General features: G+C 47.6%; 1 protein-coding gene across 1 annotated transcript in view; it reads right to left on the bottom strand.

Moving 5' to 3' along the window:
• Positions 1–24853, bottom strand: part of FMNL1 (formin like 1) — a 130588-nt gene that overhangs the window by 15116 nt on the left and 90619 nt on the right. The window contains 7 exon segments of the mRNA XM_038754724.1: positions 4073–4275; positions 9165–9369; positions 11151–11267; positions 11269–11443; positions 20673–20895; positions 21000–21101; positions 22697–22846. Of these exon segments, the coding sequence (XP_038610652.1) occupies positions 4073–4275; positions 9165–9369; positions 11151–11267; positions 11269–11443; positions 20673–20895; positions 21000–21101; positions 22697–22846 (1175 nt within the window).

Genomic DNA, 24853 nt, shown 5'->3' on the forward strand with positions numbered 1-24853 from the left:
AACAAAACCAAACATACCGACAAAATAAAATAAATAGAATAGATATGGACAAGTAAAATAAATAGAGTAATAAATATGTACAAACATATGGTTCCCCTGAGCCATGTGTTGCCAACTTGGACTTCCCAGGTGCTTGGTACAGTGCTCTGCACACGGTAAGCGCTCAACAAATATGATTGAATGAATGAATGAATGTAATAGTAGTAATAAATATGTACAAACATATGGCTCCCCTGAGCCATGTGTTGCCAACTTGGACTTCCCAGGCGCGTGGTACAGTGCTCTGCACACGGTAAGCGCTCAACAAATATGACTGAATGAATGAATGAATGTAATAGTAGTAATAAATATGTACAAACATATGGCTCCCCTGAGCCATATGTTGCCAACTTGGACTTCCCAGGCGCTTGGTACAGTGCTCTGCACACGGTAAGCGCTCAACAAATATGACTGAATGAATGAATGAATGTAATAGTAGTAATAAATATGTAGAAACATATGGCTCCCCTGAGCCATGTGTTGCCAACTTGGACTTCCCAGGCGCTTGGTACAGTGCTCTGCACACGGTAAGCGCTCAACAAATATGACTGAATGAATGAATGAATGTAATAGTAGTAATAAATATGTACAAACATATGGCTCCCCTGAGCCATGTGTTGCCAACTTGGACTTCCCAGGCGCTTGGTACAGTGCTCTGCACACGGTAAGCACTCAATAAATGCGATTGAATGAATGAATGAATGTAATAGTAGTGATAGTTGGTGTGTGTGAGTGCCCACTGGGTGCAACTGAAGCACAAAGCACGTTCCCTGCCTACAAGGAGCTGGCACCTGTATATATGTTTGTATCATCACCAATTGTATTTATTGAGCGCTTACTGTGTGCAGGGCACTGTACTAAGTGCTTGGGAAGTACAAGTTGGCAACATATAGAGACAGTCCCTAACCAACAGTGGGCTCACAGTCTTATTTATGCACATAGTAAGCGCTTAACAAATGCCATCATCATCATCATTACTCTATTTTATTTGTACATATTTATTCTATTTTATTTTGTTAATATGTTTTGTTTTGTTCTCTGTCTCCCCCTTCTAGACTGTGAGCCCGCTGTTGGGTAGGGACTGTCTCTAGATGTTGCCCACTTGGACTTCCCAAGCGCTTAGTACAGTGCTCTGCACACAGTAAGCGCTCAATAAATACGACGGAGTGAGTGAATGAATGAATGAATAAGAGGACAATATATATTCCCATTATTATTATTATTGTGTTGCCGATTTAATAATAACAATGCATAGTGACTTGCCCAAAGTCACACAGCTGACAAGTAGTGGAGCCGGGATTAGAACCCATGACTTCTGACTCCCAAGCCTGTGCTCTTTACACTGAGCCACGCTGCTTCTCTAGCGCTTCCCAAGCGCTTAGTACAGTGCTCTGCACACAGTAAGTGCTCAATAAATACGACTGAATGAATGAATGAATGAATGAAATAGACACATTCCCTGCCCACAACAAGCTAGAAGGGGAGACAGACATTAATATAAATAAATTACAGATACACACCCCCCCCTCACACACACACACACACACACACACACATACTCTCCCACCATTTGGGGAACCACAATATGGGGGGCAGGGGAGGGATTGAGAAGGGGGAAACAGTCAGGAGGGAACTCAGGGGGTAACAATAATGATGGCATTTGTTAAGCGCTTACTATGTCCAAAGCACTGTTCTAAGCGCTGGGGAGGTTACAGGGTGATCAGGTTGTCCCACGGGGGGCTCACGGTTCTAATCCCCATTTTACAGATGAGGTAACTGAGGCCCAGAGAAGTGAAGTGACTCGCCCAAAGTCACCCAGCTAACAGTTGGCGGAGCCGGGATTTGAACCCATGACCTCTGCCTCCAAAGCCCGGGCTCTTTCCACTGAGCCACGCTGCTTCTCTAGGGGGTAGTACCTTTATTTATCCCCCAGCCCTGTCCCACAGCACTTACGTCCATATCTGTCATTTATTTATTTCTATTAATATCTGTCTCCCCCTCTAGACTGTAAGCTTATTGTGGGCAGGGAATGGGTCTGTTATATTGCTCTACTGTCCTTTCCCAAGCGCTCAGCACACAGTAAGTGCTCAATAAATATGATTCACTGACTCATTGCCCATGGTAATATAATAATAATAATTCATTCAATTGTATTTATTGAGCGCTTACTGTGTGCAGAGCACTGTACTAATGTTGGTACATTAGTACTTTAAGCGCTTACTACTAAATATTACTCTATTTATTTATTTATTACTCTATTTATTTATTTATTTATCTTACTTGTACATACCTATTCTATTTATTTTATTTTGTTAGTATGTTTGGTTTTGTTCTCTGTCTCCCCCTTCTAGACTGTGAGCCCACTGTTGGGTAGGGACTGTCTCTAGGTGTTGCCAACTTGGACTTCCCAAGCGCTTAGTACAGTGCTCTGCACACAGTAAGCGCTCAATAAATATGATTGATTGATTACTATGTGCCAAGCACTATTCTAAGTGCTGGGTAGATACAAGGTGATCAGGTTATTCCACGTGGGGCTCACGGTCTTCATCCCCATTTTCCAGACGAGGTCACTGAGGCCCAGAGAAGTGAAGTAGGACCAGGATTAGAAGCAGCGTGGCTCAGTGGAAAGAGCCCGGGCTTTGGAGCCAGAGGTCATTGGTTCAAATCCCGGCTCCGCCACTTGTCAGCTGTGTGACTTTGGGCAAGACACTTCACTTCTCTGAGCCTCAGTTACCTCATCTGTAAAATGGGGATGAAGACTGTGAGCCCCCCGTGGGACAACCTGATCACCTTGTAACCTCCCCAGCACTTAGAACGGTGCTTTGCACGTAGTAAGCGCTTAATAAATGCCATTATTATTATTATTAACTTGCCCAAGGTCACACAGCAGACAAGCGGCAGAGTCGGGATTCGAACCCACGACCTCTGACTCCCGGTGCTCTGAGCCGCGCTGCTTCTGCCCCATGGAAGACTCTGGGGTGCAGGCACAAGGCTCCATCTGTCTGCCCCCCGCTGGAGTCGCTTAGTACAGTGCTCTGCACACAGTGAGTGCTCAATAAATAGGATAAATAAATATAATATAATATAATATAATATGATATGATATATGATATAATATAATATGATATGATATGATATAATAATATAATAACATAACGTAACATAACATAACATAACATAAAACATAACATAATATAATATAATATATGATATAATATGATATAATAATATAATAACATGACGTAACATAACATAACATAACATATAAAACATAACATAATATAACATAATATAATATAACATTATAATATAATATAAAATAATATAATATAATATAATATAACATAACATAATATAATATAATGATAATATAATATAACGATAGTATAATATAATATAATATGATATAATATAATATGATATAATATAATATGATATGATATAATATAATAACATAACGTTACATAACATAACATAACATAACATAAAACATAACATAATATAATATAATATATGATATAATATGATATAATAATATAATAACATAACATAACATAACATAACATAACATATAAAACATAACATAATATAACATAATATAATATAACATTGTAATATAATATAAAATAATATAATATAACATAACATAACATAACATAATATAATATAATGATAATATAATATAACGATAGTATAATATAATACAATGTAATATAATATGATATGATATGATATGATATAATATAATATAATGTAATGTAATGTAATATAATATATGAAAAATTTATAAATATATTATTTATGAAAGATTTATGATATATAAATATATAGTATACGAATATATTATTATGTATGGCATATTATAAATATAATGAATAATCATTATAAATAATAATAAATAATAAATATTTATTTGTGATGAATAAATAATAAAAATATAATAAATAAATAATGAGCAGGGGCAGAGCAGGGACAAGGGACAGGTTGGGGGGCGTGGGGCCGCGACGAGGGGAGGAGGGACGGGGGCACTTACCTCTCGATGGCCTGGCAGATGCGGTCAGCGCCCAGGTTGCCCTTGCGGAGGGTGATGGCCAGGTTTTTGGCCCGGTTGGCCTCAATGAGGGTCACCTTACTGGGAGCCTTCTGGGCCACCTTCACCTTGAGGGCGCTCAGATCCACGCTGGGGCCTTGAGACTTCGTCTTGAACTGCTCCTCAAAGTCACTCATGTCCAGCTCCTGGCCGGGCCCCCGGGTCGGGGAGGAGGACCAATCAATCAATCAATCAATCATCAATCGTATTTACTGAGCGCTTACTGTGTGCGGAGCACTGACCAGTCAGTCGGTTGTATTTATTGAGCACTTACTGTGTGCAGAGCACTGGACTAAGCACTTGAGAGAGGACAATAGAGCAATATAACGGGCACATTCCCTGGCCAAAGGAGTCCAAGGCCCCCAACCCAGGATTCATTCGTTCATTCAATCAATCGTATTTATTGAGCGCTGACTGTGTGCAGAGCACTGGACTAAGCGCTTGGGAAGTACAAGTCGGCAACGTAAAGGATCCCCTCCTCAAAAATCTCCAGTGGCTTCCTGTCAACCTACGCATCAAGCAAAAACTCCTCACTCTGGGCTTCTAGACTGTGAGCCCACTGTTGGGTAGGGACTGTCTCTATATGTTGCCAACTTGGACTTCCCAAGCGCTTAGTCCAGTGCTCTGCACACAGTAAGCGCTCAATAAATACGATTGATTGATTGATTGATTCAAGGCAGTCCATCCCCTGGCCCCCTCCTCCCTCACCTCCCTTCTCTCCTTGTCCATCACAGCCCGCACCCTCCGCTCCTCTGCCGCCTCTCACCTCCTCACTGTACCTTCTAGACTGTGAGCCCACTGTTGGGTAGGGACCGTCTCTATGTCTTGCCAACTTGTACTTCCCAAGCGCTTAGTACAGTGCTCTGCACACAGTAAGCGCTCAATAAATACGATTGATTGATTGATTGTACCTTATTCTCGCCCATCCCACCGTCGACCCCCGGCCCACGTCCTCTCCCGGCCCGGAATTCCCTCCCTCTGCCCATCCGCCAAGCTAGCTCTCTTCCTCCCTTCAAAGCCCTACTGAGAGCTCACCTCCTCCAGGAGGCCTTCCCACACTCAGCCCCCTTTTCCCTCTCCTCCTCCCCACCCACCCCACCCTACCTCCTTCCCCTCCCCACAGCACCTGCATATACGTTTGTACAGATTTATCACTCTATTTATTTTACCTGCACATATTTACTATTCTATTTATTTTGTTAATGATGTGCCTCTAGCTGTAATTCTATTTGTTCTGACGACTTGACACCTGTCCACATGTTTCGTTTTGTCAGCTAGTCTCCCCCTTCTAGACTGTGAGCCCGTTGTTGGGTAGGGACTGTCTATCTGTTGCCGACTTGGACTTCCCAAGCGCTTAGTCCAGTGCTCTGCACACAGTAAGCGCTCAATAAATACGATTGAATGAATGAAGGAATGAATCCCCACCCAATCCAGCCCCAGATGGCCCCAGCAGGGTCAGGCCCCGGGGGCTTATGGCAGGACCCCCACCTTCCCCACCCAGGATTAATGGGAATCTCCCTGTCCTTTCCCTGGGAGTCCAGGAGCCGGGGGTGGGCACTACCCACCTTCGAAACTTTATTAAAAGCACGCCTCCTCCAAGAGGCCTTCCCAGATTAAGCCCTCATGCCCTCTTTCCCCACTCCCTTCTTCATCACCCTTGCCCCTGGATTTTCACCCTTTATTCCCTGTGAGCCCACTGTTGGGTAGGGACTGTCTCTATATGTTGCCAGCTTGTACTTCCCAAGCGCTTAGTACAGTGCTCTGCACACAGTAAGTGCTCAATAAATAAGATTGATTGATTCCCCCCTCCCTCAGCCCCACAGCACTTAATAATAATAATAGTTATTATTATTATGGTATTTGTTAAGCACTTACTAGGTGCCAAGCGCTGTTCACTCATTCAATCGTATTTATTGAGCACTTACTGTGTGCAGAGCACTGGACTAAGCGCTTGGGAAGTCCAAGTTGGCGACATATAGAGACGGTCCCTACCCAACAGTGGGCTCACTGTTCTAAGCGCTGGGGTAGATACAATAATAATAATAATGGCATTTATTAAGTGCTTACTATGTGCACTATTTTAGGCACTGGGAAATCAATCAATCAATCGTATTTATTGAGCGCTACTGTGTGCAGAGCACTGTACTAAGCGCTTGGGAAGTACAAGTTGGCAACATATAGAGACAGTCCCTACCCAACAGTGGGCTCACAGTCTAAAAGGAAAGTTACAAGGCGATCAGGGTGTCCCACGGGGGGCTCACAGTCTTAATCCCCATTTTCCAGATGAGGTCACTGAGGCCCAGAGAAGTGAAGTGACTTGCCCAAAGTCCCACAGCTGACAATTGGCAGAGCCGGGATTTGAACCCATGACCTCTGACTCCAAAGCCCGGGCTCTTTCCACTGGTTGTCCCTCGTGGGGCTCCCAGTCTTCACCCCCATTTTACAGATGAGGGGGACTGCGGCACAGAGAAGTTAAGTGACTTGTCCAAGGTCACACAGCAGACATGTGGTGGAGGCGGGATTAGAACCCATGACTTCTGACTCCCAAGCCCGGGCTCTTTCCACTAAACCACGGTGGATTTACTGATTTCTATTGATGTTTGTCTCCAGCTCTAAACTATAAACTCCTTGTGGGCAGAGAACGAGTCTACCAACCTGTAAAACTGTACTTTCCCACGGTTTTAATACGGTTCTCTACACACAGTAGGCACTCAATAAATAGCACTGACTGATTTATTTATTGATGACTTGGGTCAGGAGATGGGGCTGGGTTAAACTGGGGTGGGGCCAAGCTGGGGATTCCCCCTGGGAATAGGGTTTGGGACTATGTAAACTCATCCTCTAGACTATAAGCTCATTGTGGGCAGGGAATGTGTCAGCTTGTTGTTGTATCATATTCTCTCAAGCGCTTAGTACAGTGCTCTGCACACAGTAAGCGCTCAAAACATAGGATTGACTGACTAGGGGTGGGGGTTGTGGAAGCGGAGTGGCTTAGTGGATGGACCACAGGCTTGGGAGTCAGAGGATGTGGGTTCTAATGTCGGCTCTGCCTCTTGTCTGCTGTGTGACCCTGGGCAAGTCAGTTAACTTCTCTGTGCTTCAGTCACCTCACCTGTGAAATGGGGATGAAGACTGTGAGCCCCACGTGGGACAACCTGATTACCTTGTATCCACCCCAGTGCTGAGAACAGTGCATGGCACATAGTAAGCGCTTAACAAATACCACAATAATAATAATAATAAAGTTGGGTCAGGGTCTTGGACTAATAATAATAATAATAATAATAACGGCATTTATTAAGCACTTACTATGTGCAAAGCACTGTTCTAAGCACTGGGGAAGTTACAAGGTGATCAGGTTAACCCACAGGGGGCTCCCAGTCTTAATCCCCATTTTCCAGATGAGGTCACTGAGGCCCAGAGAAGTGAAGTGACTCGCCCAAAGTCACCCAGTTGACAGTTGGCAGAGCCGGGATTTCAACCCCTGACCTCCGACTCCAAAGCCCGGGCTCCTTTTATTAAGCATTTACTATATGCCAGGCACTGTACTAAGCGCTGGGGTGGCTATAAGCAGAGCAGTTTGGACACAGTCTCTGTCCCGCGTGGGGCTCACAGGCTCCATCCCCATTTTCCAGATGAGGTCACTGAGGCCCAGAGAAGTGAAGTGACTCGCCCAAAGTCACCCAGCTGACAGTTGGCAGAGCCGGGATTTCAACCCCTGACCTCCGACTCCAAAGCCCCTGCTCTTTTTATTAAGCATTTACTATGTGCCAGGCACTGTACTAAGCGCTGGGGTGGCTATAAGCAGAGCAGTTTGGACACAGTCGCTGTCCCGCGTGGGGCTCACAGGCTCAATCCCCATTTTCCAGATGAGGTCACTGAGGCCCAGAGAAGTGAAGTGACTTCCCCAAGGTCACACAGCGGACAAGTGGCAGAGCCGGGATTAGAACCCCTTCTAGACTGTCTCCCCGTTTTAGACTGTGAGTCCACTGTTGGGTAGGGACTGTCTCTAGATGTTGCCAATTTGTACTTCCCAAGCGTTTAGTACAGTGCTCTGCACATAGTAAGCGCTCAATAAATACGATTGATTGATTGATTGATTGATTGTCCGTGCTCTTTCCACTGAGCCATGCTGCTTCTAGTTTCCTTCCCTTCCTCACAGCACCTGTATATATGTATATATGTTTGTACATATTTATTACTCTATTTATTTATTTATTTATTTATTTTGCTTGTACATAGCTATTCTATTTATTTTATTTTGTTAGTATATTTGGTTTTGTTCTCTGTCTCCCCCCTTTTAGACTGTGAGCCCACTGTTGGGTAGGGACTGTCTCTATATGTTGCCAATATGTACTTCCCAAGCGCTTAGTACAGTGCTCTGCACATAGTAAGCGCTCAATAAATACAATTGATGATGATGATTGATTGAGCCCCCTTCTAGCCTGTGAGCCCGCTGTTGGGTAGGGACCGTCTCTATATGTTGCCAACTTGGACTTCCCAAGCGCTTAGTCCAGTGCTCTGCACACAGTAAGCGCTCAATAAATACGATTGATTGATTGATTGATTGATTGATTGAGCCCCCTTCTAGCCTGTGAGCCCGCTGTTGGGTAGGGACCGTCTCTATATGTTGCCAACTTGGACTTCCCAAGCGCTTAGTCCAGTGCTCTGCACACAGTAAGCGCTCAATAAATACGATTGATTGATTGATTGATTGATTGATTGAGCCCCCTTCTAGACTGTGAACCCGCTGTTGGGTAGGGACCGTCTCTATATGTTGCCAACTTGGACTTCCCAAATGCTTAGTCCAGTGTTCTGCACACAGTAAGCGCTCAATAAATACGATTGATTGATTGATTGATTGATTGAGCCCCCTTCTAGACTGTGAACCCGCTGTTGGGTAGGGACCGTCTCTATATGTTGCCAACTTGGACTTCCCAAATGCTTAGTCCAGTGTTCTGCACACAGTAAGCGCTCAATAAATACGATTGATTGATTGATTGATTGATTGATTGATTGGGGCCGGGGTCTTTACCTGTAACACTTTCTCGTCGTTGAGCTCGGTGAAGACGGTGCCCGTGATCTGGTTGGGCTTCAGTGCCACCCAGTTGAACAGGGGCATCCGGAACTTGGTCTGGATCGGCTGCTTGGCCTTGACTGGGGGGAAAACCAGAGAAGCGGCGTGGCTCAGTGGAAAGAGCCCGGGCTTGGGAGTCACAGGTCATGGGTTCAAATCCTGGCTCCGCCAGTTGCCAGCTGGGTGACTCTGGGCAAGTCACTTCACTTCTCTCGGTTCCCTCATCTGGAAAATGGGGATTGACTGGGACCCCACTGTGGGACAACCTGATCACCTTGTAACCTCCCCAGCGCTTAGAACAGTCTTTGCACATAGTAAGCGCTTAACAAATGCTATTATTATTATTATTATAAAAGTAGGAGAAGTCCCGGGCTGGGGAGGGGAACGCGCTCAGTCTATCACAGAAAAGACCCCCAACCTCCTCCACCGCCCTCGACCACTGGGCCCATCCGAGCCCCGTTTCCATCTCCCCGCCACGCCGTCTAGACTGTGAGCGTGTTGTGGGCAGGGCATGCCACTGTTTATTATTGTATTGTACTTTCCCAAGCGCTTAGTACAGTGCTCTGCACCCAGTAAGCGCTTAATAATAATAATAATAATAATAATAATAATAATAATAATAATAATGGCATTTATTAAGCGCTTACTATGTGCAAAGCACTGTTCTAAGTGCTGGATAATAATGGCATTTATTAAGTGCTTACTATGTGCAAACAAGTACAACTTGTACTTCCCAAGCGCTTAGTACAGTGCTCTGCGCACAGTAAGCACTCAATAAATACGATTGATTGCAAAGCACTGTTCTAAGTGCTGGATAATAACGGCATTTATTAAGCACTTACTAGGTGCAAAGCGCTGTTCTAAGCGCTGGATAATAACAGCATTTATTAAGCGCTTACTAGGTGCAAAGCACTGTTCTAAGCGGTGGATAATAATGGCATTTATTAAGCGCTTACTAGGTGCAAAGCACTGTTCTAAGCGCTGGATAATAATGGCATTTATTAAGCGCTTACTATGGGTAAAGCACTGTTCTAAGTGCTGGCTAATAATGGCATTTATTAAGCGCTCACTATTGGCAAAGCACTGTTCTAAGCGCTGGGTAATAATGGCATTTATTAAGCGCTTACTATGTGCAAAGCACTGCTCTAAGCATTGGGGAGGTTACAAGGTGATCAGGTTGTCCCAAGGGGCTCACAGTCTTAATCCCCATTTTACAGATGAGGTAACTGAGGCCCAGAGAAGTTAAGTGACTTGCCCAAAGTCACACCTGACAATAATAATAATAATGATGATGGCATTTATTAAGCGCTTACTATGTGCAAAGCACCGTTCTAAGCACTGGGGGGATACAAGGTGATCAGGTTGCCCCACGGGGGGCGCTCACAGTCTTCATCCCCATTTTCCAGATGAGGTAACCGAGGCTCAGAGAAGTTAAGTGACTTGCCCAAACTCACACAGCTGACATTAAAAATAATAATGATGATGGCATTTATTAAGCACTTACTATGTGCAAAGCACTGTTCTAAGCGCTGGGGGGGATACAAGGTGATCAGGTTGCCCCACGGGGGGCTCACAGTCTTCATCCCCATTTGACAGATGAGGTAACCGAGGCCCAGAGAAGTGAAGTGACTTACCCAAGGTCACACAGCTGGCAATTGGCGGAGCCAGGATTTGGACCCATGACCACTGACTCCAAAGCCCGGGCTCTTTCCACTGGGCCACGCTGCTTCTCGTAAGTTCATTCAATCGTCTTTACTGAGCGCTTACTGTGTGCAGAGCACTGGACTGAGCGCTTAGGAAGTCCAAGTTGGCAACATCTAGAGACGGGCCCTACCCGACAGCGGGCTCACAGGCTAGAAGGCCGTAAATAGGATGGAGGGGACGAATGAGTGAACTCACCTGAGCCGGGCGCTGGCCTCTGGTCCCCAAATGCTGCGGCTGGACCCCCGGGAGGGGGGGGGCGGAGGGGGCGGCCCATCAGGTGGTGGTGGAGGTGGAGGGGGTGGCAGGGTCCCTGGCAGCGGAGGGGCAGGGGGCAAGTCCTGGCTCCCTGGAAGAGGTGGGGCGGGGGGGCAAATCCGGACCCCCAGGAAGGGGTGGGGCGGGGGGCAAATCTGGACCCCCGGGAAGGGCTGGGGCCGGTGGGAGCTCAGATGGTAGGCCTTCCTGTTGGGTGGCTGGGGAGGTGCTCAGTAGAGGCGACGGGGTGGCCGGGGCTTGGGCAGCCTCTGGGACATCTGAAAAAGGAAGCAGAAATGAGTGGAGACCTTGTTTTATTAAAACATGCCCTCCCTCCACGCATCAATCAATCAATCCATCCATCGTATTTATTGAGCGCTTACTGTGTGGCTTGGGAAGTCCAAGTTGGCAACATATAGACCAATCAATCTGCGCATCAGGCAGAAACTCCTCACCCTGGGCTTCAAGGCCGTCCATCCCCGGCCCCCTCCTACCTCCCCTCCCTTCTCTCCTTGTCCATCGCAGCCCGCACCCTCAGCTCCTCTGCAGCTAATCTCCTCACCGTCCCTCGTTCCCACGTGTCCCGCCATCGACCCCCGGCCCACGTCCTACCCCGGGCCTGGAATGCCCCCAATCCCTCTGCCCATCCGCCAAGCTAGCTCTCTTCCTCCCTTCAAGGCCCTACTGAGAGCTCACCTCCTCCAGGAGGCCTTCCCAGACTGAGCCCCTTCCTTCCTCTCCCCTTCGTCTCCCTCTCCATCCCCCCCATCTTACCTCCTTCCCTTCTCCACAGCACCTGTATATATGTATATATGTTTGTACATATTTATTACTCTATTCATTTTACTTGTACATATCTATTCTATTTATTTTATTTTGTTAGTATGTTTGGTTTGGTTCTCTATCTCCCCCTTTTAGACTGTGAGCCCACTGTTGGGTAGGGACTGTCTCTATATGTTGCCAATTTGTACTTCCCAAGCGCTTAGTACAGTGCTCTGCACATAGTAAGCGCTCAATAAATACGATTGATTGATTGACTGATATAGAGGCAGTCCCTACCCAACAGTGGACTCACAGTCTAGAAGGGGGAGACAGAGAACAAAACCAAACAGACTAACAAAATAAAATAAATAGAATAGATAGGTACAAGTAAAATAAATAAATAAATAGAGTAATAAATCTGTACAAACATATATACATATATGCAGGTGCTGTGGGGAAGGAAAGGAGGTAAGATGAGGGGATAGAGAGGGGGACGAGGGGGAGAGGAAGGAGGGGGCTCAGTGTGGGAAGGCCTCCTGGAGGAGATGGGCTCTCAGTAGGGCCTTGAAGGGAGGAAGAGAGCGAGCTTGGCAGATGGGCAGAGGGATTGGGAGCATTCCAGGCCCGGGGGAGGACAGGGGCCGGGGGTCGATGGCGGGACAGGCGAGAACGAGGCCAAACGGTGAGGAGATTAGCGGCGGAGGAGCGGAGGGTGTGGGCCGGGCTGGACAAGGAGAGAAGGGAGGTGAGGTAGGAGGGGGCCAGGGGATGGATGGACAGCCTGGAAGCCCAGGGTGAGGAGTTTTTGCTTGATGCCTAGGTTGACTGGCAGCCACTGGAGATTTTTGAGGAGGGGAGTAACATGCCCAGAACGTTTCTGGACAAAGACAATCCGGGCAGTGGCATGAAGTATGAAGCATAAAGCACATCTGCCTTCTTGGGCCTTCCCAGACTGAGCCCCCTCCTTCCTCTCCCCCTCCTCCCCCTCTCCATCCCCCCGCCTTACCTCCTTCCACACCACCTGTATATATGGATATATGTTTGTACGGATTTATTACTCTATTTATTTATTTTACTTGTACATATTCTATTTATTTTATTTTGTTAATATGTTTTGTTTTGTTCTCTGTCTCCCCCTTCTAGACTGTGAGCCCGCTGTTGGGTAGGGACCGTCTCTATGTGTTGCCAACTTGGACTTCCCAAGCACTTAGTACAGTGCTCTGCACACAGTAAGCACTCAATAAATACGATTGATTGATTGATTGAGCCGCCAAGCTAGCTCTCTTCCTCCCTTCAAAGCCCTACTGAGAGCTCACCTCCTCCGGGAGGCCTTCCCACACTGGGCCCCCTTTTTCCTATCCTCCTCCCCACCCCCACCTCTGCCCTACCTCCTTCCCCTCCCCACAGCACTTGGATATATCTTGAGAAGCAGCATGGCTCAGTGGAAAGAGCCCGGGCTTTGGAGTCAGAGGCCGTGGGTTCTAATCCCAGCTCCGCCACTTGTCAGCTATGTGACTTTGGGCAAGTCACTTCACTTCTCTGGGCCTCAGTTCCCTCATCTGTAAAATGGGGATGAAGACTGTGAGCCCCTCGTGGGACAACCTGATTACCTTGTAACCTCCCCAGTGCTTAGAACAGTGCTTTGTACATAGTAAGCGCTTAACAAATACCAACATTATTATTATTATTATTATTATTATTATTATTATTATTATTATGTCTGCTGTGTGACCCTGGGCAAGTCACTTAACTTCTCTGTGCCTCAGCGACCTCATCTGTAAAATGGGGATTAAGACTGTGAGCCCCCCGTGGAACAACCTGATCACCTTGTAACCTCCCCAGCACTTAGAACAGTGCTTCGCACATAGTAAGCGCTTAACAAAATGCCATCATTATTATTATTATTATATCTGTACAGATTTATTACTCCGTTTTACTTGTACATATTTACTATTCTATTTATTTTGTTAATGATGTGCATATAGCTATAATTCTATTTGTTCTGACGATTTTGACAACCGTCTACTGTTTTGTTTTGTTCTCTGTCTCCCCCTTCTAGACTGTGAGCCTGATGTTGGGTAGGGACTGTCTCTATATGTTGCCGACTTGTACTTCCCAAGTGCTTAGTACAGTGTAAGCGCTCAATAAATACGATTGAATGAATGAGTGAATGAGAGAGGCCTCCCCTGACTAGCTCTCATTTCCTTTTCTCCCACTCCCTTCTACGTCACCCTTGTAGTTGGAACTTCTCTGGGCCTCAGTTCCCTCATCTGAAAAATGGGAATTAAAGACTGTGAGCCCCCCGTGGGACAACCTGATCACCTTGTAACCTCCCCAGCGCTTAGAACAGTGCTTTGCACATTGTAAGCACTTAATAAATACCATTATTATTATTATTATTATTTGCGCCCTTTATTCACCCCTCCCTCAGCCCCAAAGCACTTCTGTCCATATCCATATCCTCTAGGTGGTAAACTCCTTGTGGGCAGGGAATGTGTCTGTTTATTGTTGTATTGTCCTTTCCCAAGCACTTAGTACAGTGCTGTGCACACAGTAGCACTCAGCGTGGCTCAGTGGAAAGAGCCCGGGCTTTGGAGTCAGAGGTCAGGGGTTCAAATCCCGGCTCCACCAATTGTCAGCTGTGTGACTTTGAGCAAGTCACTTCACTTCTCTGGGCCTCAGTTACCTCATCTGGAAAATGGAGATTAAGACTGTGAGCCCCCTATGGGACAACCTGATCACCTTGTAACCTCCCCGGCGCTTAGAACAGTGCCTTGCACATAGTAAGCGCTTAATAAATGCCATTATATTATTATTATTTCACTTCCCTGTGCCTCAGTTACCTCATCTGGAAAATAGGGATTAAGACTGTAAGCCCCCCATGGGACAACCTGATCACCTTTGTAACCTCCCCAGCACTTAGAACAGTGCTTTGCACATAGTAAGCGCTTAATAAATGCCATTATTATTATTATTATTATTATTTCACTTCCCTGTGCCTCAGTTACCTCATCTGGAAAATGGGGATTAAGACTGTAAGCCCCCCATGGGACAACCTGATCACCTTGTAACCTCCCCAGCACTTAGAACAGTGCTTTACACATAGTAAGCGCTTAATAAATTCCATCATTATTATTGTTAATAATAAATACAATCGAATGAATGAATCTATAATTGATTTATATTGTCTGTCTTCCCCTCTAGAGTGTAAGCTCCCTGTGGGCAGGGAAACATGTCTACCAACTCTGTTGTACTCTCCCAGGTGCTTAGTACAGTACGCAGTAACTGCTCATTAATTGGATTGATTGAATGCTTGCTTAGTGTGTCTCCCCCAGTGAGCAGCATGGCTTAATGGATAGAGCCCGGGCCTAGGAATCAGAAGGACCTGGGTTCTAATCCTGGCTCTGCCACTTGTCTGCTATGTGACCTTGGCAGGTCACTTCACTTCTCCGGGCCTCAGTTCCCTCATCTGGAAAATGGGGATTAAGACTGTGAGCCCCTCGTGGGAAGGGGACTGTGTCCGACCTTATTTGCTTGTATCCACCCCGACGCTTAGTACAGTGCCTGGCACATAGCAGCGTGGCTCAGTGGAAAGAGCCCGGGCTTTGGAGTCAGAGGTCACGGGTTCAAATCCCACCTCCGCCACTTGTCAGCTGGGTGACTTTGGGCAAGTCACTTCACTTCTCTGGGCCTCAGTTACCTCATCTGGAAAATGAGGATGAAGACTGTGAGCCCCGTGTGGGACAACCTGATGACCTTGTATCATCATCATCAATCATATTTATTGAGCGCTTACTGTGTGCAGAGCACTGTACTAAGCACTGTATCCCCCCGCAGCGCTTAGAACAGTGCTTTGCACATAGTAAGGGCTTAACAAATACCATCATTATTATCTGTCTCCCCCTTTTAGACTGTGAGCCCACTGTTGGGTAGGGACTGTCTCTATATGTTGCCAACTTGGACTTCCCAAGCGCTTAGTACAGTGCGCAGCACACAGTAAGCACTCAATAAATGCGATTGATGATGATGATGATGATGATGAAGAACAGAACAATAGATTAAGATCCCTGTGTGGAAAGAGCTTACACTCTACTTTGGGCGGAGCATTGTGCTGAGCCCTTGGGAGAGTACAATAAAGTTAGACACTATTCCCCCTCTAATTTATATTCTACCCTTTCCCCTATATGAAACTCATTTAATAATGATGGTATTTTGTTAGGTGCTTACTATGTGTCAAGCACTGTTCTAAGCGCCGGGGTAGGTACCTCTAGGCCGTGAGCTCGTTGTGGGCAGGGAATGTGTTTGATGTTGAACTCTTCCAATCAATTTATTTTAATTTGTTAGTATGTTTGGTTTTGTTCTCTGTCTCCCCCTTTTAGACTGTGAGCCCACTGTTGGGTAGGGACTGTCTCTATATGTTGCCAATTTGTACTTCCCAAGCACTTAGTACAGTGCCCTGCACATAGTAAGCGCTCAATAAATACGATTGATGATGATGATTTAGTACAGTGCATTACACGCAGTCAGCGCTCAGTAAATACCATTGATTGATTGAATGATATTCCTGCCCTTCAGGAACTTACAGTCTAGCCAAGTACCCAGCACAATGTTCTGCACTTAAGAGACGCCCAAAACACCGATGAATGGCTCTCGCCCTGCTTCTTCCCGCTGTGCCTCTTTGGCTGTAAACTCGTTGTGGGCAGGGAATGTGTCTGTTTACTGTCGTACTCTTCCAAGTGCTTAGAATCAATCAATCAATCAATCAATCATATTTATTGAGCGCTTACTGAGTGCAGAGCACTGTACTAAGCGCTTGGGAAGTCCAAGTTGGCAACATGTAGAGACAGTCCCTACCCAACAGTGGGCTCACAGTCTAAAAGTCTAGAAGAACAATGCTCTGCACACAATAAGCACTCAATAAATAAGAATGAAAGAATGAATGAACGAGTCTCTCCTTCGCTGGAACTCCTTGCCGCTTGCCTGATAGGAGGCGGTTAGAAATGTCTTTGTTCTGTTCTCTTTTTCTTCTAAATGTTATTTGTTAAGCGCTCACTATGTGCCAGGCACTGAACTAGATACCAGATAATCAAGTTAGATCCAGTCCATGTCCCTCATGGGGCTCACAGTCTTCATCCCCATTTGACAGGTGAGGCAACTGAGGCGCAGAGAAATTAATAATAATAATAATGTTGGTATTTGGTAAGCGCTTATTATGTGCCAAGCACTGTTCTAAGTACTGGGGGGAATACAATCAATCAATCAATCAATCGTATTTACTGAGCGCTTACTATGTGCAGAGCACTGTACTAAGCGCTTGGGAAGTACAAATTGGCAACATATAGAGACAGTCCCTACCCAACAGTGAGCTCACAGTCTAAAAGGGGGAGACGGAGAACAAAACCAAACATACTAACAAAATAAAATAAATAGGATAGATATGTACAAGTAAAATAAATAAATAAATAGAGTAATAAATATGTACAAACATATATACAGGTGCTGTGGGGAAGGGAAGGAGGTAAGTTGGGGGGGATGGAGAGGAAGGAAGGAATACAAGGCAAACCAGGGTGTCCCACGTGCGGCTCACAGTCTTAATCCCCATTTTACAGTTGAGGAAACTGAGGCCCAGAGAAGCGAAGTGACTTGCCCGAAGTCACGCAGCCGACAAATGGAGGAGCGGGGATTGGAACCCGTGTCCTCCGACTCCCAAGACCGTGCTCTTTCCACTGAACGACGCTGCTTCCCTAAATCAAGTGACTCGCCCAAGGTCACACAGCAGAAAAGTGGCAGGGCCGGGATTTCTGGGTTTAGCTCCCAATGGGGGTCGGGCCGGAACTGAGAGGAAATTATTTCGATCTTATCTACCTCTCCGCCGCCGACTTCTCACCCACATCCTGCCTCTGGCCTGAAACGCCCTCCCTCTTCATATCCGGCCAACAATCTTACTCTCCCCACCTATAAACCCTTATTCATCATCATCCATCGTATTTATTGAGCGCTTACTATGTGCAGAGCACTGGACTAGGCGCTTGGGAAGTCCAAATTGGCAACATATAGAGACAGTCCCTACCCATCATCATCATCATCATCAATCGTATTTATTGAGCGCTTACTATGTGCAGAGCACTGTACTAAGCGCTTGGGAAGTACAAATTGGCAACATATAGAGACAGTCCCTACCCAACAGTGGGCTCACAGTCTAAAAGGGGGAGACAGAGAAGGCCCACCTCCTCCAGGAGGCCTTCCCTGTCTACGCCCTCCTTTCCTCTTTGCCCACTCCCTTCGCCTTGACTTGCTCCCTTTATTCACCCCCCCTCCCAGCCCCACAACAATAATGCTAAGAACGATGGCATTTATTAAGCGCTTACTATGTGCAAAGCACTGGTCTAAGCGCTGGGGAGGATACCAGGTGATCAGGTTGTCCCATGGGGGGCTCACAGTCAATCCCCATTTTCCAGATGAGGTCACTGAGGCGCAGAGAAGTGATTTGCCCAAAGTCACACAGCTGACAATTGGCAGAGCCGGGATTTGAACCCATGACCACTATTCTATTTATTTTATTTTGTTAATATGTTTGGTTTTGTTCTCTGTCTCCCCCTTCTAGACTGTGAGCCCGCTGTTGGGTAGGGACTGTCTCTATATGTTGCCAACTTGGACTTCCCAAGCGCTTAGTCCAGTGCTCTGTACACAGTAAGTGCTCAATAAATACGATTGATGATGATGATGATGATGACGCCAAAGCCCGGGCTCTTTCCACTGAGCCACGCTGCTTCTCATCTGTAATTTTATTTATTTCTATTAACGTCTGTCTCCCCCTCTAGACTGTAAACTCGCTGTGGGCAGGGAATGTGTCTGTTATATTGTTTTATTGTACTTTCCCCAGCACTGGCCTAGTGGCTAGAGCCTAGGAGTCAGAAGGTCCTAGGTTCTAATCCCGGCTCCCCCACTTGTCTGCTGTGCGACCTTGGGCAAGTCACTTCACTTCTCTGGGCCTCAGTTACCTCAGCTGTAAAATGGGGTGGGCCCCACGTGGGACGGCAACTGTGTCAACCCTATTTGCTTGTAACCACCCCAGCGCTTAGTACAGTGCCTGCCACACAGTGAGCGCTTAACAAATACCACAGTTATTATCATTATTATTAGCACTCGGTACAGTGCTCTGCACATAGTAAGCGCTCAATAAATACGATCGGCTGATTACAATCAGCCAGGGAGAAGCAGCGTGGCTCAGTGGAAGGAGCCCGGGCTTTGGAGTCGGAGGTCATGGGTTCAAATCCCAGCTCTGCCAATTGTCCGCTGGGTGACTTTGGGCAAGCCACTTCACTTCTCTGGGCCTCAGTGACCTCATCTGTAAAATGGGGATTAAGACTGTGAGCCCCTTGTGGGACAGCCTGATAATAATAATAATGGTGGCATTTTTTAAGCGCTTATTATGTGCAAAGCACTGTTCTAAGCACTGGGGAGGTTACAAGGTGATCAGGTTGTCCCACGGGGGGCTCACAGTCTTTAATCCCCATTTTATAGATGAGGTAACAGGCACAGAGAAGGTAAGTAACTTGCCCAAAGTCACCCAGCTGACAATTGGCAGAGCTGGGATTTGAACCTATGACCTCTGACTCCAAAGCCCGGGCTCTTTTCCATGGAGCCACCCTGCTTCTCTCACCTTGTAACCTCCCCAGTGCTTAGAACAGTGCTTGGCACATAGTAAGTGCTTAATAAATGCCATTAAGCATTAAGCTTAATGCTATTAAGCATTAAGCTATTAATATTAAACATATTAAGCATTAGAGAAGCAGCGTGGGTCAGTGGAAAGAGCAGGGGCTTTGGAGTCAGGGGTCATGGGTTCGAATCCCGACTCCACCACATCAGTCAATCAATCAATCATATTTATTGAGCACTTACTGTGTGCAGAGCACTAAGCGCTTGGGAAGTACAAGTTGGCAACATATAGAGACAGTCCCTGCCCAACAGTGGGCTCACAGTCATGTCTGCTGTGTGATCTTGGGCAAGTCACTTCACTTCTCTGGGCCTCGGTGACCTCATCTGGAAAATGGGGATGAAGACTGTGAGCCCCACGTGGGACAACCCGATCAGCCTGTATCCTCCCCAGCGCTTAGAACAGTGCTTTGCACATAGTAAGCGCTTAACAAATGCCAATTATTATTATTATTATTATTATTATTATTATTACAAGGTTTCCTCTTTCCCTGTGCCCTCTGCCCAATGGTCAGACAGGGGTCTTACTGTGTGCAGAGCACTGGACTAATGCCTCCAGGAGGCCTTCCCAGACTGAGCCCCCTCCTTCCTCTCCCCTCCCATCCCCCCGCCTTACCTCCCTCCCCTCCCCACAGCACCTGTATAGATATATATATGTTTGTACAGATTTATTACTCCATTTATTTCACTTGTACATATTTATTCTGCTTATTTTATTTTGTTAATATGTTTGGTTTTGTTGTCCGTCTCCCCCTTCTAGACTGTGAGCCCGCTGTGGGGTAGGGACCGTCTCTATATGTTGCCAACTTGGACTTCCCAAGTGCTTAGGCCAGTGCTCTGCACACAGTAAGCGCTCAATAAATACGATTGATGATTGATGATGAGGTCGGAGAGCGGTCCCTCTCTCTTCCAGCTTCTCCCAGTTTGCCCTTCCTGTTTCCCTAGCTCCCTCGCTCCTTAAATCCTGACCCCCAGGATTTAAGGCCCACCACGCTCCCATCCCCGCCGGCACAGGCCGCCCCCAACTACCTGAGCTGGTACAAGGGGGCGCTTCCTCCGTCATCACCATGGCGACCGGAGTTGCCCCGACAACGGGGACAATCTCGATGGCTACATCATCTTCCCCGGGTCCCCGGAGGATCCGAATTAACCCCTTCTCCTCCATCTCCTCCACCTTCAGCTCCAGGGCCGAGGGCCGAGCCGGGGCCGTGGGCATCTTCGCCTCCGGGCCCGAAGTCTCGCTCAGCCGCTCCTGCGGGGAGGACGGGGAGAGGGTTGGACACCACCGGGCCATCCTGGATGCCCCCCCATCCCCGAGCCCGGTCCAGCCCCCCAACCCAGGACCCCAGGGCTCACCCGCAGCAGGTCCACTTCCCTGCGGGCCTGGCTCAGCTGCTTCTCCAGCTCGGCGATCTTGGCCATGGACTCGTTTTCTGCCCCCCGGAGCTGCTCTGTCAGCTGCGGCAGCGTTGGCACAGGGTGAGCGCCTGCCTGTGTTGGCTTCGCCGGGCCCGGGGGCGGGCACGGTGAAGACGGTGGGCCAGGGCCCCCCCACCACTCCTGCACCACTCCAACCACCGCACCCGACGGCTCCAAGGCCCTCTTCCACCTGCCCCACACTAGATCCTCGCCCCTCATTCTCCCAGGGCTCCCGGCAGCCAGCTGGGGAAGGGATTCCCACCGGTCAATCAATCAATCATATTTATTGAGCGCTTACTGTGTGCGGAGCACATATATTAAGCGCTTGGGAAGTACAAGTCGGAAGTACAAGTACCCAACAGCGGGCTCACAGTCTAGAAGGGGGAGACAGAGAACAAAGGGTGGTCCCCTCCCTCACCTAATAATAATTATTGTGGTATTTAATAACAATAATGGCATTTATTAAGCGCTTACTATGGGCAAAGCACCGTTCTAAGCGCTGGGGAGGTTACAAGGTGATCAGGTTGTCCCTCGGGGGGCTCACGGTCTTAATCCCCATTTTACAGATGAGGGAACTGAGGCACAGAGAGTGTGAGCCCACTTTCTAGACTGTGAGCCCACGGTTGGGTAGGGACTGTCTCTATATGTTGCCAACTTGGACTTCCCAAGCGCTCAGTACAGTGCTCTGCACATCGTAAACGCTCAATAAATACGACTGACTGAATGAATGACCTTCTGACTCTCATGCCCACGCTCCATCCACTTCAGAGAAGCAGCGTGGCTCAGTGGAAAGAGCCCGGGCTCGGGAGTCAGAGGTCATGGGTTCTAATGCCGCCTCTGCCACATGTCTGCTGTGTGACCGTGGGCAAGTCACTTGACTTCTCTGAGCCTCAGTGACCTCATCTTTAAAATGGGGATGGAGACTGTGAGCCCCACGTCGGACAGCCTGATGACCTTGTATCCCCCGAGTGCTTAGAACAGTGCTTGGCACATAGTAAGCGCTTAATAATAATAATAATAATTTTGGTATTTGTTAAGTGCTATGTGCCAAGCACCGTTCTAAGCGCTGGGGAGGATACAAGGTGATCAGGTTGTCCCATGTGGGGCTCACAATCAATCCCCATTTTCCAGATGAGGTAACTGAGGCCCAGAGAAGTGAAGTGACTTGCCCAAAGTCACACAGCTGACAAATGGCGGCGCCGGGATTTGAACCCATGACCTCTGACTCCCAAGCCCGAGCTCTTTCCACTGAGCCACGCTGCTTCTCTTAACAAATGGTTAACATTTGTTAATGTTAATGGCTTAACAAATGCCATCATTATTATTATTACACCGTGCTGCCCTGACCGCCAGCCGCCCCAAAGGGTGGGGGCTGTCTGGAGAGGCGTCCCGATGCCAACGTCCGTCTCCTCCCCGAGGCCCCGCCGCGCCCCCCGACCCGCCGTCTGACTGGGGTGGGATTCATTCATTCATTCATTCAATCAATCGTATTTCTTGAGCGCTTACTGTGTGCAGAGCACTGGACTAAGCGCTTGGGAAGTCCAAGTTGGCAACATCTAGAGACGGTCCCTACCTGACAGCGGGCTCACAGGCTAGAAGGGGATGGGCTGGGTGGTCCGGGGCCCGGCCCTCACCTGGGCGGCCTGTTCCTGCAGGTCCTCCATGTGTTCCAGGACCGTGTTCTTGGTCTCCGTGTCCTCCAGCAGGGCCCCCACGTCGAAGACGTTGTCTAGGTAGGCCTGGATCTGAACCTGCAGCTTGTCGCTCTCCGTGTGACGCAGGGTCTACGGGCCCGGCCCGGTACGGACAACAGAGGGGACCACGGGATGAGAGGGGGGGTGCTGGCACCGGTACCAGCCCCCCTCCATCCTGGGCACCAAAGAGACCCCTGAGGGCAGGGGGGAGGACGGTGCCAAGCACCCAGGGCCCACCCCGACCCCCTTGCCGGGTGGAAGGACAAGGAGGTGGACAGGCGGGAGGATGGGTGAGCGATGGAGGCAGGATCAATCAATCAATCAATCGTATTTATTGAGCGCTTCCTGTGTGCAGAGCACTGGACTGAGCGCTTGGGAAGTCCAAGTTGGCAACATCTAGAGACGGTCCCTCCCCAACAGTGGGCTCACAGTCTAGAAGGGGGAGACAAGTCTAGAAGGATGGGTGGACGGCAGGGGCAGGATGACTATTAGACTGTGAGCCTACCGTTGGGTCGGGACTGTCTCTATATGTTGCCAACTTGGACTTCCCAAGCGCTTAGTACAGTGCTCTGCACACAGTAAGCACTCAATAAATCCAATTGATGATGATGATGACTAAGCTCCTACCACCCCCCTTGCCAAGGTCGTGATAGACTGGCCCCTCCCACCCTGCTTCCTCTAATAATAATAATAAGGATGGCATTTATAAAGCTCTTACTATGTGCAAAGCACTGTTCTAAGCGCTGGAGAGGTTACAATAATAATAATAATAATGATTCATTCATTCAATCGTATTTATTGAGCGCTTACTGTGTGCAGAGCACTGGACTAAGCGCTTGGGAAGTACAGGTTGGCAACATATAGAGACGGTCCCTACCCAACAGCGGGCTCACAGTCTAGAAATGATGGTATTTATTAAGCGCTTACTATGTGCAAAGCACTGTTCTAAGCGCTGGAGAGGTTACAATAATAATAATAATGATTCATTCATGCAATCATATTTATTGAGCGCTTACTGTGTGCACAGCACTGTACTAAGCGCTTGGGAAGTACAGGTTGGCAACATATAGATACAGTCCCTACCCAACAGCGGGCTCACAGTCTAGAAATAATGGCATTTATTAAGCTCTTACTATGTGCAAAGCACTGTTCTAAGCACTGGAGAGATTACAATAATAATAATAATAATGATTCATTCATTCAATCGTATTTATTGAGTGCTTACTGTGTGCGGAGCACTGGACTAAGCGCTTGGGAAGTACAGGTTGGCAACATATAGATACGGTCCCTACCCAACAGCAGGCTCACAGTCTAGAAATGAAGGCATTTATTAAGCGCTTAGTACGTGCAAAGCACTGTTCTAAGCGCTGGAGAGGTAACAAGGTGATCAGGTTGTCCCACGGGGGGCTCACAGTCTTCATCCCCATTTTACAGATGAGGGAACCGAGGCCCAGAGAAGTGAAGCGACTTGCCCAAAGTCACACAGCTGACAATTGGCGGAGCCGGGATTTGAACCCCTGACCTCTAGCTCCAAAGCCCGGGCTCTTTCCACTGAGCCACGCTGCTTCTCTAGACTGTAAGCTCGTTATGGGCAGGGAACGTGTCCGCTAATGCTTTTGTACTGTACTCTCCCAAGAGCTTAGTACAGTGCCTTGCACATAGTAAGCGCTCAATAAATACCACTGGCTGATGGTGGGCTGTAGGGACAGGGCAGATCATCATCAATCGTATTTATTGAGCGCTTACTATGTGCAGAGCACTGTACTAAGCGCTTGGGAAGTACAAATTGGCAACATATAGAGACAGTCCCTACCCAACAGTGGGCTTACAGTCTAAAAGGCAGATGGGCTGTGGGCGCATGGTGGGCGGTGGGACAGGGCTGGATGACCCGAGTGGGTGATGGGGGCAAGGCCGGTGGGGTAATGGGATGGGCGGTTGGGTAGGATGGGCCGCTGGGAGGGCAGGGTGGACAGGGGGACAGGGTAGGTAATAATAATAATAATAGTAATAATAATAATGATGGCATTTGTTAAGCGCTTACTATGTGCAAAGCACTGTTCTAAGCGCTGGGGGGGGATACAATGTGATCAAGTTGTC

This window comes from Tachyglossus aculeatus, chromosome 11 (genome assembly GCF_015852505.1).
Source record: "Tachyglossus aculeatus isolate mTacAcu1 chromosome 11, mTacAcu1.pri, whole genome shotgun sequence".
Taxonomy (NCBI): domain Eukaryota; kingdom Metazoa; phylum Chordata; class Mammalia; order Monotremata; family Tachyglossidae; genus Tachyglossus; species Tachyglossus aculeatus.